We start from the raw sequence: 13,236 nt of genomic DNA, 5'->3' as shown, positions 1-13,236 counted from the left end.
GCCCTACTGGGGTCCCAGCCCAAGGAACAGGACTCAGCCTGCTTCTGCACCACCTGGGGCTGCTTGAACTTTGCGACTTGTGGCTTGGGAGGAGGGAGGTGGCCGTGACCTTTGGGGGTTTTTGTTCTGCGTGGCTGTAGCCGCCAGCAGAGGGGGTGGGGCACAGGCCAGAAAAACCCCTTCTGTGGGGTTTTGTGAAGAGTGACACTTGATTGCTTCTCCTCCCCTTCCAGGCTCAGAGCAGGGCTGGGGGGTGGTCGTGGGCAGTGACCAGCATCAGACCACCTGGGCGGAGGTTCAGCATGAACTTGCAGTGCCCTCCGTCTCTCCAAAACTGGGGGACCCAGCCCAGGGAAGGTGTGGGGGTTCCTGGGGCAGCTGGTCTGGGCTTGTCCTGCTCCTGCCACGGGCCAGCTGTGTGATGCTGAGCACAGGACGCACTCTCTCTGGGCCTCCGTGGCCTCTTGGGGACGGCTTGCACAGGATCCCTCCGGTCCTGAGTGAGAGGCTGTGGGCTGGCCTCGGGGAATTGAGGGTGCAGGTGGCGCTCAGGTGTCCGAGAAGCCATGGGAGCCGGGGGCTGCAGTGACTGGACAGAGAGGACCCCGGTACTCGCAGCTATTCTCAGACCACATCTGGAATTGTAGCTCCCTCTGGAGGGAGGCAGGAGGTCTCAGCCTTTCCTGGGGGGGCTGTGGCAACTGCGCTGCTCGCTCCACCCCTGCTCTCACCTCCCGCTGCAGTGCTGGCGAGCTCCATCAGCCCTTCACGCATCTCTACCCTCCTTCTGCCTGGGACCCTTGTTTTCATCCTAGGCAGGCCAGGGGGCCAGGGCAGCTGTTAGGAACGTGGCCCCTGCCATCTCCTTTTTTTTCTGCGATCAGCAGTCGCCCAGAACTCCAAGGCAGGGGCGTGAGTGCTGGCCAGTCTGTGGGAACAGACAGCAGCCTGGGAGACGAATTTCCTGCCTTACTCCAGTGCGGGTTTCTGGAAATGGGGACCTTGCCTTGAGCCTCCAGAGCTGAAACCCCAGACACCCAGGGAAGGCACTATGGGATTTAGCCCAGCCATAGTATGTCCTAACCGTGACCTTGGGCAGGTAACTCAACCTCTCTGTGCTTCAGTTTCCACAAAGCAAGGATAACACTGGGCTGTTGGAAGAATCAATATAGATAGTGTCGGGAGGGACTTAGGTAGAGTGCATGGCATTGGGTGGTACTCAAATGTCAGCTAATATTATTATTATTATTCTATGGAAAGAAGACACCAGGGGAAGTTGCAGAGCAGCCTGTGGGCGGACTCTGGAACAAGAGGCCGAGGCAGTGCAGCAGAGGGTCTCAGACGTGAGCGCTCTCTGCCCCGGAGTGCTCGACTGAGCACGAGGGTCTGCGCTTTTTCTCCGTAAAGGGCCAGATGTAGGAATTTCAGGCTTTGTGGACTGTATGGTCTCAGTGACAGCTACTCAAACCTGCCTCTGTGACAGGAAAGCAGCTACCTGCATAGACAGCACACATCCCACTGAGAGTGGTGTATTCTGATCTAATTGTGCTACTGGATACCCAAACTTGAACTTCTTGAACTTCCCATCATTCCATGTGTCGCAAATTATTCTCTTTTTGTGAGATGGAGTTTCATTCTTGTTGCCCAGCCTGGAGTGCAGTGGCTCGATCTTGCCTCACCACAACTTCTGCCTCCCAGGTTCAAGCGATTCTCCTGCCTCAGCCTCCTGAGTAGCTGGGATTACAGGCATGTGCCACCACGCCAGCTAATTTTGTATTTTTAGTAGAGATGGGGTTTCACCATGTTGGTCAGGCTGGTCTCCAACTCCTGACCTCAGGTGATCTGCCTGCCTTGGCCTCCCAAAGTGCTGGGATTACAGGCGTGAGCCACCACGCCTGGCCACAAATTATTCTTAAACATTTTTTTCCAACCATTTAAAACATGAAAACCACTGGGGTGTGGTGGTGCACGCCTGTTATCCCAGCACTTGGGGAGGCCAAGGTAGGAGGCTGGCTTGAGCCCAGGAGTATAAGACCAGCCTGGGCAACATAGCACAACCCTGTCTCTACAAACAATCAACAACAAAAAAATTAGCCAGGGGAAGTGGCACGTGCCTGTGGTCTCAGCTACTCAGGAGGTTGAGGCAGGAGGATCACTTAAGCCTGGAAAATCGAGGGCTATAGTTAGCTATGATTGTGCCACTGCACTCCTGCCTGAGCAACAGGGTGAGACCTGGTCTCAAAAAAATAAAAGTGAAAACCGTTCTTAGTGGCAGGCTGGACTGGGTCCCTGGGCAGTCATTTGCCTACTTCTGATTTAACAATCTCTTGTATGGAGTTTACTATGTAATAGGCATTGTTTTAAGCACTTTACAAATATTCAGCCATCTAATCCTCACAACAACCTTATGAGGTAGGTTATTATTCTCCCTTTATAGATTAAACAAACAAACAAAAAAGAGGCACAGAGAGGTTAAGTAACTTGTCCAAGGTCACACAGCAAGTGAGGGGTAGAGTCATGATTTGCACTGCGTGGTCTGGGTGTAGAGTCCACACTCTTGGTTGCTAGGCTGGGCCACATCTCCCTGTGCAGATGGGGTGAATTCCTTCTATTCTGTTATGCAAAATAAGGATGAAAATCCTGCCCCACCTCTAAGACTGTTTGGTGAACAGGGCCAGGTGGTCTCTGCCCTCATAGGACACTCGCTCTAATAGAGCAGCTGGGTGCGAATAACAGAAACACAGAAACCACGGAGAATCACACCTCCCAAAAAGTGCCGTGTGTGCAAAGAACGTGCAAGGGTGGGCAGAAGCGTCATGTAAACTGAGAAGTGCTGATGGCAAGAGGTGCGGATGGCAGTGGGAAGGAGGAGGGGAAGAAGGGGCTGGCTGGTGGGCTGACTGCTCTCCCTTGCCACCTCCCGCCCATCCAGCCTCACTTGCCTGCCGATAAGGCCCGGGGTGCACAGGGCCCCGAGCAACAGCACCTGCTGACCACAGTGCCGAGCTCCAGCAGCAGCTCCCTGGAGAGCTCGGCCAGCGCGTTGGACAGAAGGGCGCCCACTCGGAACCAGCCGCAGGCACCAGGCGCGGAGAAGGCCAGTGGGGCTGGGGAGGCCCGGGCCAGCACCGGGAGCTCAGGTAAGAGGTGGGAGCACACCTGGCTTCATCCCGACCCTCCTTGGTCTTTCTCACCTGGTTTCTGTCTTAGCCATCTCCTCCTGAGCCTCCCCGCAGAATGGGACAAGGCCTGAGCCACAGGGAACTTCCTTTGGTTCGCTGAACCCAAGTTCCCTCCCGCCTTTGCCCGTGCTGGGCCTATCACCTGAACATCCTTCCTTCTGTGGGACAACCCCAGCTTGTCCAAGTCCCCAGTATCTGGGAGAGGAGTTTTCCCGAAACCCCATCCCCACCACCAACCCCAGCTGGACCGGCTGCTCTTCCGGGCTCACCACGCCCTGGCCTCCCTTTGACAGGACTGTCAGGCTGCGTGTACACTGTCTTTTCCTCCTGTCTCCCTCACCAGTCTGTGGGACACCTGGTGAGCCTGGATCACCTCGTTCATCCCTGTATCCGCAGGCCCAACATGGCCCAGCTACTAATAACTAATCACGACAATCGCTTCTACTTACGGAAGGCTACAGTACAGCAGGTGCTATACTGGGCACTTTACATGCATCAAATTGACCTGCACGTCAACACTGAGAGATAGTTATTGTTGTTATCCCATTTTACAGATGAGGAAACTGAGCCCCAGAGAGGTTAAACAGCTTTTTCAAGGACTCACGGCTAGTAAACAGAAGAGCCAGACTCACCGCTAGGCTGTCAGGCTCCAGAGCCCTGGGGTTGGCAGAGGAATGGGCTCCACTCACTGCAGCTTGTTGCTGGGTCTCTTTGGGTCTGAGACGCTGGGACTGTGGGGATCGTGTCCCATTAATGCAGGCTGCATTTTGCCCTGGACCTGGTCTATGACAGATGTCACTCCTGGTTGGCGTCTCTAGGGCCCACACTGGAGGGACCCCTGTACGGGGTCTGCTGGCCTGTGCCTCTCTCCCTCTTACCTGGCAGTGCCAGCCAGTGAGAATTCAGGGAATGACCATGAACTTGAGTCAGTCTCAGATCCCTGCCCAGCCACTCTGGTGCCATAAGAATTTGGGCGGGATGCTTAACTCTGCCAAGCCTTGGTTTTTTCACCTAGAGGTGAGCTATGGCACCTCCTTGCCAGGGCTGGTGAGAGATGAGTGACATTGTGCTCAGCTGGGCACCAGACCAGGATCAGGCTGCCTCTGGGCCGCCTCCAGGTGGGACTGATGGCTGCAGCCCCCACCGCACAGCCTCACTCACCCGCGGCTGTTCCTCAGCTCACAGCGCCCCTGCCTCTTGCCTGCACTCATGCTACCCCTGCCTGCAACACCTGTTTCTACCTGTCCCCAGCTGCCCACAGGAGCTGACTTGCCCATTTCTGTTTGCCCCATCATAGCCCCCAGCGTCCTCGGTGGAACGTCCCATCAGTGCCCCTCACTGCAGCCTGAGAACTTCCTGTGGGAGGACCTGGGTCAGTGCAGGGGCCCTAAACATTGTTGAATGAGTGTGCTCCAATGATAAACTCTGAGTCTTGCCCAGTTCTTGGATTCGTCTTCCTGATTTTTTTTTTTTTTTTTTGAAATGGAGTCTCGCTCTGTCTCCCAGGCTGGAGTTAAGTGGCGCAGTCTTGGCTTACTTCTCTGCTCACTGCAGCCTCCGCCTCCCAGGTTCAAGTGATCCTCCCACCTCAGCCTCCTGAGTAGCTGGGATTACAGGCATGTGCCATCATGCCTGGCTAATTTTTGTACTTTTAGTAGAGATGGGGTTTCACCATGTTGGCCAGAATGGTCTCGAAATCCTGACCTGAGGTGATCCATCTGCCTCGGCCTCCCAAAGGGCTGGGATTACAGGCGTGAGCCAACACACCCGACCCCTCTTTCTGATTTCTTTGCTACACCTGGTGTGGCTCCCTCCTTGGCCCAGAGTGCAGCCCTGACCATGTCTGCCCTCTCCTCTCCCCTCTGCCCCTTCTGCTCTGTGCTCCTTCTCCCAAGTCCCCCCAACCCATTTCCCTGGCCTCTGCCCTCTACATCTCTCCTTCCCACCCCTAACACCTCCCTCCACTGTGGGAACCTGTAAACCCCAGGGTTGTGCCCCTTCGTGGTCCCCCATCCACCCCCGCAATGTCTCATGCTCGATGTGCAAAGGCCATGGTGACTTTGGGTGACATTTGAGTGCTGTGGAGGCTCAGGGTGGAAATTTCCTTCCGGCCCTGTGATTTCAGCCCTCCTCCCCCACCATCTGCTCCGAGGCTGTTTTGAGCACAGCAGGTTGCCAGCTCCATCCGCCTCCCGGCTGCCCTAGTAGTTGGAGTTAGGGGGAACCAGGCTGTGGTGAGGGCACTCAGCAGGCCTCTGCAGCAACAGTAGCAGCAGTGTTCATTTTCTGAGGGGGCTGCTGTATGCCAGTCCCCTCACATTCATCTCAGCAAACCCACCATCCTGTGTCTCCCCAACCAGTTAGAAAACTCAGCCGCCCGCAGAGGGCAGGAAGGCGAGGCAAACCTTGGGCTCGCCTTGTCCGAATCTCCTGCATCTGGCTCCCAAGGGAAGCCATAAATCCAGATTTTTAAATGTAAATGCCTGAATTTTAAATGTTGGTAATCAAATTCACTTAAAAACATCACCACTACCACCACCACCACCAAAAAACCCCGTAGACTTGTCCCTGTTACAGGCACTAGGAACACAGCAGGGAACGATCAAAAAGTTCCTGGTCTGGCCAGGCAAGGTGGCTCATGCCTGCAATCTCAGTACTTCAGGAGGCCAAGGCAGGAGGATCACTTGAGCCCAGGAGTTCAAGACTAGCCTGGGCAACATAGCAAGACCCCTGTCTCTATTTAAAAAAAAAAAAAAAAAGTCCCTATCCGCCCGGGCTGAGAGTCTGGTTGGGGACCCCAGGAGCTGGGGGCCCTGGAGATCACAGAAATGGGGAGGGACCCAGAGAGTGGTGCATAGGATGGGAAGTAAATGTCTCTAGAGAGGGAGGCCAGGGGCCGGGGGGTGCTTCGTGGAGGACGTGGCCTTTGAGCTAAGACCTCAGCACTAGAGAAGGGCTCTGTAGGCTGAGGGAGCAGCCTGTGCAAAAGCCCGGGGGACCTGAAGGGCTCAAGGGGCTGTAGCAGGGGGGAGTGTGGCTGGAAGGAGCCCCATCAAGGTCTTGGAGCTGCACGAGAAGGGGCAGGAGAAGGCAGGCTCCGGATTAGACAGGGCCTGGTAGGCTGTGGGGAGGACTGTGGGTTTTTGAGCCCCCAAGGAGGTGATCTGCCAAGTTCAAGGGCCAGCTCTGGCTGCTGATGGGAATCAGATTTCAGGGGGGTGGGGTCGAAGCCTGTTCACAGCCATCCAGATGGGAGCGGGTGGAGGCTTCCATAGCTCACTGCACCATGCAGCAGCAGGGCTGGTGACCCTTGCAGAAATCATCTTTTGTTTTTGTTTTTGAGATGGAGTTTTGCTCTTTCGCCCAGGCTGGAGTGAAGTGGCATGATTTTGGCTCATGCAACCTCCACACCCTGGGTTCAAGTGATTCTCCCGCCTCAGCCTCCTGACTAGCTGAGATTATAGGCACCTGCCACCATACCCGGCTAATTTTTTTTTTTTGTATTTTGAGTAGAGACGGGGTTTCACCATGTTGGCCAGGCTGGTCTCAAACTCCTGACCTCAGGTGATCCACCTGCCTTGGCCTCCCAAAGTGCTGGGATTACAGGCGTGAGCCACCGTGCCTGGCCCAGATGTCATCTTTTGAAGGGAGACAAGGCAGGAATGACGAACGGGTGTGTGATATGGGAGAAAGACGGGTCCGAGGCTCTGGGCCCAAGCAGCTGGGTGGATGGCAGCAATGAGAACAGTGATGAGGAGGAGCGGGTTGGATGGGAGATGGGAGTAGAATCAAGAGTTAAGTTTGAGGCCGAGCACCGTGGCTCACACCTGTAATCTCAGCACTTTGGGAGGCCAAGGCAGGCAGATTCCTTGAGGTTAGGTGTTCGAGACCAACCCAGGCAACCTGGCAAAACCCCGTCCCTACAAAAAAATTAGCAGGGTGCGGTGGCCTGTAGTCCCAACTATTCAGGAGGCTGAGATGGGAGGATCACTTGAGGCCTGGAGGCAGAGGTCACAGTGAGTTGAGAGAGTGACACTGCACTCTTTTGAGACCCTGTCTCAAAAAACAAACAAACAAACAAACAAAAACCAGAAGAGACAGCATCTCACTATGTTGCCCAGTCTGGTCTTGAACTCCTGGGCTCAAGCGATCCTACAAACTTGGCCTCCCAAGTAGACATCTGTTTTATATCATTGGCTCCTCCCATCTCTGGGGTGATTGGGGCTGGGTAGGTGGTGATGCTATTCTTATTCAGCAGAAAATGAGGCACATGCAGGTTAAGTGACTTGCTCAAGGTCACGCAGCAGAGCTGGGCTAGAATCTCGGTCTCTTGGCTCCTGGCCCAGTGCTCTTTCCCATGTGTCTGAATCTGCATCTTGGGCAGGGGTCTCAGGGCCCCACTCCCGGACCCCTGGACTGATCCCCACCCCATCTTGTGCTTAGCAGATTCTTCCCCTGGTGGCCATGGGACCCAGGTCAATGTCACCTGCATCGTGAATGTCTGTAGCAGCTCTGACCACAGCTCACAGTGCTCCTCTCAAGCCAGCTCCACGATGGGGGACACAGATGCCAGCCCCTCGGGTTCCCCGAAGGACGAGCAGGTCCCCTTCTCCAAGGAGGAATGCGCCTTTCGGTCACAGCTGGAGACGCCGGAGACCCTGCTGGGGAGCACTGGAGAGAAGCCCCTGCCCCTTGGCGTGCCCGATGCTGGGATGAAGCCCAGTTAACCAGGCTGGTATGGGCTGTGTCGTAGCCAAGGCGGGCTGAGCCCTGGCAGTATGACCCTGCGAAGGGGCCCTGGTCCTTCCAGGTCCCCACCGATAGGACTCTATGGCTCTTTCTGGGCCAAGTTCCTTTAGTGCCCTCCACAGCTGCAGCCTCCCTCTGACTTGCAGACCGAGAGCAGAGGCAGTGAGTTGTGGAAAGCCTGTGCTGCCACGGTGTGTCCCTCTCGGAAGGCTAGCTGGGCACGGACGTTCGGGGCACGCCGGGGCAAGTCCCTGACTCACTGTGGCCTGCCCCGCCCAGCTGGGCCTGCGAGCTTTGGCTTCTGGAGCCCTCAGGTTTTTTGTTTGTTTGTTTATGTCTCCCCTGGGCTCTGACCCAGCTCTGGCTTCCAGAAAATCCCAGCATCCTTCTCTGCAGAGGGGCTTTCAGGAGGGATGCTGCCTGAGTCACCCATGAAGACAGGACAGTGCTTCAGCCTGAGGCTGAGACTGCGGGACAGTCCCAGGGCTCTGTGCAGGGAGGAGGTGGCAGCCCTGTAGGCTGTAGGGGTCCTTCAGGTTAGCTCAGGAGGCTGGGAAAGCATCACCTCAGGCCAGGTACAGTGGCTCACACCTATGATCCCAGCACTTTGGGAGGCCGAGGTGGGTGGATCACCTGAGGTTAGGAGTTCAAGACCAGCCTGGCCAACATGATAAAACCCCATCTCTACTAAAAATACAGAAATTAGCCGGGCGTGGTGGCAGGCACCTATAGTCCCAGCTACTCAGAAGGCTGAGGCAGGAAAATCGTTTGAACCCTGGAGGCGGAGGTTACAGGGAGCTGAGATCATGTCACCGTACTCCAGCCTAGGTGACAGAGCGAGTCTGTCTCAAAAAAAAAAAAAAAAAAAAAAAAAAAAAAAAAAAAAGAAGGCACCACCTCCAAATGCTAACTTGTCCTTTTGTACCATGGTATGAAAGTCAGATGCCCAGAGGGCCCAGGCAGGCCACCGTATTCAGTGCTGTGGCCTGGGCAAGATAATGCACTTCTAACTGGAAATCTGCCAATTTTCTAAAATGGTAAGTACCACGCCGGCCAACAAGCCAATGATAAACAAAGCCAAACTCTGCCAGCCACATCCAACCCCCCACCTCCCATCTGCACCCTCCACCTTCACTCCGGTGTGCCTGCAGCCCCGCCCCTCCTTTCTTGCTGCCTGGTGTGGTGTCCTAGGCCACACCGTCTCCTTTCAGGGAATTTCAGGAGCTAGAGATGACTGAGTCCTCGTAGCCATCTCTCTCCTCCTACCTCAGCCTAGACCCTCCTCCTCCCTCCTGAGGGGTGGGTTCTTCTTCCCCACTCCCCACCCTCAATTCCCTGGCCCTAAGCGGGCTGCCTCGCCACTTTGGTACATGGCCAGTGTGATCCCAAGTGCCAGTCTTGTGTCTGTGTCTGTGTTGCGTGTTGTGGGTGTGTGTAACCAAGGTCGGCAAGTTGAATGGCCTGCCTTGAAGCCGCTGAAGCTGAGATTCCTCCCCGTTAGAGTCAGCCTTCCCCCTCCCCTCCCCAAAACATGCCCAAGGCCCTGCAGAGGGGGAACCCGTGTAGCCTTGCCCGGATTCTGGGAGTAAGCAGGTTGAGGGGCTCCTGGAAAGGCTGACTCAGTCTCAGGTGCATGGGGATAAAGGAGAAGGCATGAACTTATCTAGAAGAGTGGGGGCAGGGTGATAAATTGTTGATAAATTCCACTGGACTTGAGCTTGGCAGCTGAACTATTGGAGGGTGGGAGAGTCCAGCCATTACCATGGAGACAAGAAGGGTTTTCCACCTTGGAATCAAGATGTCAGACTGGCTGGCTGCAGTGACGTACACCTGTAATCCCAGCTAATCCGGAGGCTGAGGGCAGGATCACTGGAGCCCAGAAGTTTGAGGCTGCAGTGAGCTATGATCGCGCCACTACACTCCGGCTTGGGCAACAGAGTGAGACCCTGTCTCTTAAAAAAGAAAGTCAGACTGCCGAGGCTGGCCAGGTTTCTGCCCACGTTGGACCCACATGAGGATGCGATGGAGTGCACCTGCCCCCTGGTGGACAGTCCTGGGAGAACCTCGGGCTTCCTTGGCATCACTGGGCAGAGCCGGGAAGCGGTGAATCTGGAGACTGTGGAGCCTCAGTTCCCTTGCGTGTGTTGATCCTGAGACAATGAGAGTTTGCACTGTATGCTGGACAGCATTCCCGCTTATCAATAAACCTGTTTGTTTTACATGTCGACCCCTGGCTCTACCTGGGGTCTGGGCTTGGGTTTGTCCGTGGTCCTGCTTGTCTGCCACCCCTGTGTAAGGGGAGATGGCGTCATGGTCCCTGGGGTCTGGCCAGCCCCTGTTGTGACTGGACCACAGAGGGTCCCCTGTTACAGCCGCCCCCTCAAGCCTGTGAACAATAAGAGAACCTCCTGCTCAGGACCGCACAGCTGGCTGGGTTCCAAGTGTGTCCTGGTCTCATGCCCTCATCCCCCGGGTCTCCTGGGCCTCCTCTCAGGACTGGGGTGGGGTCTCTGCAGATCCCTAGCAGCCTAGGCAGCCAGGCTCTGCCCTCCTGGGGACCCCACTCGGGGAGAGTGGGTGCCCCTGGGATGCTCAGACCAGTACAGGGCTTTGGGGGCACAGAGAACATCCCTGGGTCCAGGTAGGAGGTCAGAACAGGGTTCTAGAGATGACCTCTGACCTCCTCCTGAGGGATGAGCAGCAGTTTTCTAGAACAAAGGATTGCAGGGAACTGTCAGGCCAAAGGAGTTCTGAGTTTAAAGACCTTAGCCTGGCCAACATGGTGAAACCCCACCTCTACTAAAAATACAAAAAATTAGCCGGGCATGATGGTATGCGCCTATAATCCTAGCTAGTCAGGAGGCTGAGGCATGAGAATCACTTGAATTGAGGAGACAGAGGTTGCAGTGAGCTGAGATCGGGCCACTGCACTCCGGCGTGGGTGACAGAGTGAGAGTCCGTCTCCAAATAAATAAATAAAATTAATTAATTAAAATAAAGCCTTGGAGGGGAGAGAGACCTTGGCCTGTGTATTGGTTCCACTGACCCCCTGGGTCACCATCGTCACTCCAGCTCCTGTGACTCCCTCAGTGGGACCATTTTCGTTCTTGGTGATTGCAGGATCTGTGATTGATGGAACGCCCTGCCTCCTGGCTCCTCGCCCTCTTCTCCTCCGTAGTCCTGTCCTCCAGCCTGTCTCAGTCACTCAACCCTTGACCGGGGCTCCCCATACTTATTCCATAAAGAGCCAGGGAGCAAATGTAATTTTTGAGACAAGGTCTCATTCTGTCACGCAAGCTGAAATATGATCGTGGCTCACTGCAGCCCTGACTTCCTGTCTCAGCCTCTTGAGTAGCTGGGACTACAGGCATGGACCACTATGCCCAGCTAAATTATTTATTTATTTTTATTTTTTTGGCGGGGAGGGGGTTTCCCTGTGTTGCCCAGGCTTGTCTCGAACTCCAGGGCTCAAGTGATCCACCGGCCTTGGCCTCCTAAAGTGCTGGGATTGCAGGCATGAGCCATTGTGCCTGACCAGAATAAATATTTTATACTTGGCAGGTCTTACAGTTTCTGCAACAACCCCTCAACTGTGCTGTTGTAGTGTGAAAACAGCTGTGCACAGGACGTAAAAGAATGGGCAGGAGGCGGATGTGGCCTTCGGGATGTAGCCAGGCCAATGCCTTAGACCCTGGTATTATTGATAACTGCACCCTAATGTCAATTTCAAGCATCCCACTTTCCCCCACCCCTACTTCCTCCTGTCTTTCTCCCTCACTGGCACCTGCAGCTGTTGGTTACATTTTCTCCCTTGTGCGCACCTACAACACTTTCTCCTGGTTTGTTGTTCTCTCTCTGGTTGAACCCAGCACTCTGTTTGTGCCACACCTGCACCTCTGCACCTGGATGGGGCACGATGATGGCATTCCACCATGCTGGCTGGTCGCATTTTCATTTCATGATCATTAGACGTGGCCGGGCACGGTGGCTTACGCCTGTAATCTCAGCACTTTAGGAGGCTGAGGTGGGTGGATTGCTTGAGCTCAGGAGTTCAAGACTGGCCTGGGCAACATGGTGAAACCTCATCTCCACGAAAAATATACAGAAACTAGCTGGGTGTGGTGGCATGCACCTGGAGTCCCAACTACCCATGAGGCTTAAGTGGGAGGTTTGCTTGAGCCCAGGAGGCGGAGGTTGCTGTGAGCTGAGATCTCGCCACTGCACTCCAGCCTAGAGGACGGAAAGAAAAGAATAAATTTTATGTGGGTCCTTGGTGCCGCCCAGCAGTGACAACAGGTCCCCTACCCGATATATTAGTTCCTATTGCTGCTATAACAAACCACACAAACTCAGTGACTTAAAACAATACAATTGCATTCTCCTACAGCTCTAGAAGTCAGAAGTATAAAAGCAAGGTGTCGCCAGGCCTGCTAGGCTCAAATGGGGAATTTGTTTTTGGAGGCTTTAGGGGAGAATCTGGTTCCTTGCCTTCAGCTTCTAGTGGCACCTGCATTCCTTGGCTTATGGCCCCTTTGTCCATCTTCAGAGATAGCGATGGAGTCTCTTCAGTAGTCAGATCTCCCTCTGCCTCCCAATTATAGGGACACCTGTAATCACAACGGACCACCCAGATAATCCAGGACACTCTCCTTGTCTCAGCGTTTTGGCCAGGTTGCAGGAATTCAGACATCAATGTCTTTGCAGGGGCAAAGACAACCATTGGTTATCCAGCCTACCAGCTCCCATTCATTCAGTCTCCCACTCTTTCTATTTATCTTTTAATTTTATTTATTTATTTATTTATTTTGAGATGGAGTCTTGCTCTGTCACCCAGGCTGGAGTGCAGTGGTGCGATCTCGGCTCACTGCAAGCTCTGCCTCCCGGGTTCAAGCAATTCTCCTGCCTCAGCCTCCCAAGCAGCTGGGATTATAGGCGCATGCCACCATGCCCAGCTAATTTTTGTATTTTTAGTAGAGAAGGGGTTTCGCCATGTTGGCCAAGCTGGTCTCGAACTCCTGACAGGTGATGCACCCACCTCGGCCTCCCAAAGTGCTGGGATTACAGGCCTGAGTCACTGCACCCAGCCTATTTTATCTTTTAAATAAAAGGATTAATTGAGGTTTTTGTTTGAGACTGAGTATCACTCAGTGACCCAGGCTGGAGGGCAGTAGCACAATCACAGCTCACTGCAGCCTGAAACTCCTGGGCTTAAGTGATCCTCCCACCTTGGCTTCCCAAAGTGCTGGGATTATAGGGATGAGCCACCATGCCTTACCTTGCTGTTCTAGATGGACTATTTCACGTG

General features: G+C 54.5%; 1 protein-coding gene across 9 annotated transcripts in view; it reads left to right on the top strand.

Annotated features, from left to right (window-relative positions):
• The window catches only part of TNFRSF1B (TNF receptor superfamily member 1B), a 48,562-nt gene that overhangs the window by 33,354 nt on the left and 1,972 nt on the right, over window positions 1-13,236 (top strand). For 3 of the 9 annotated variants that reach the window (XM_015152343.3, XM_077994361.1, XM_077994366.1), the window contains exons 9-10: window positions 2,933-3,140; window positions 7,626-10,150. In XM_015152343.3, the coding sequence (XP_015007829.2) occupies window positions 2,933-3,140; window positions 7,626-7,909 (492 nt within the window). In that variant the 3' untranslated portion in view covers window positions 7,910-10,150. 9 annotated transcript variants of the gene reach the window in all.

Source organism: Macaca mulatta, chromosome 1 (assembly GCF_049350105.2).
Source record: "Macaca mulatta isolate MMU2019108-1 chromosome 1, T2T-MMU8v2.0, whole genome shotgun sequence".
Classification (NCBI taxonomy): Eukaryota; Metazoa; Chordata; class Mammalia; order Primates; family Cercopithecidae; genus Macaca; species Macaca mulatta.
Note: the sequence above shows the minus strand (reverse complement) of the source record. Positions and strands in the feature narration are given on the sequence as shown.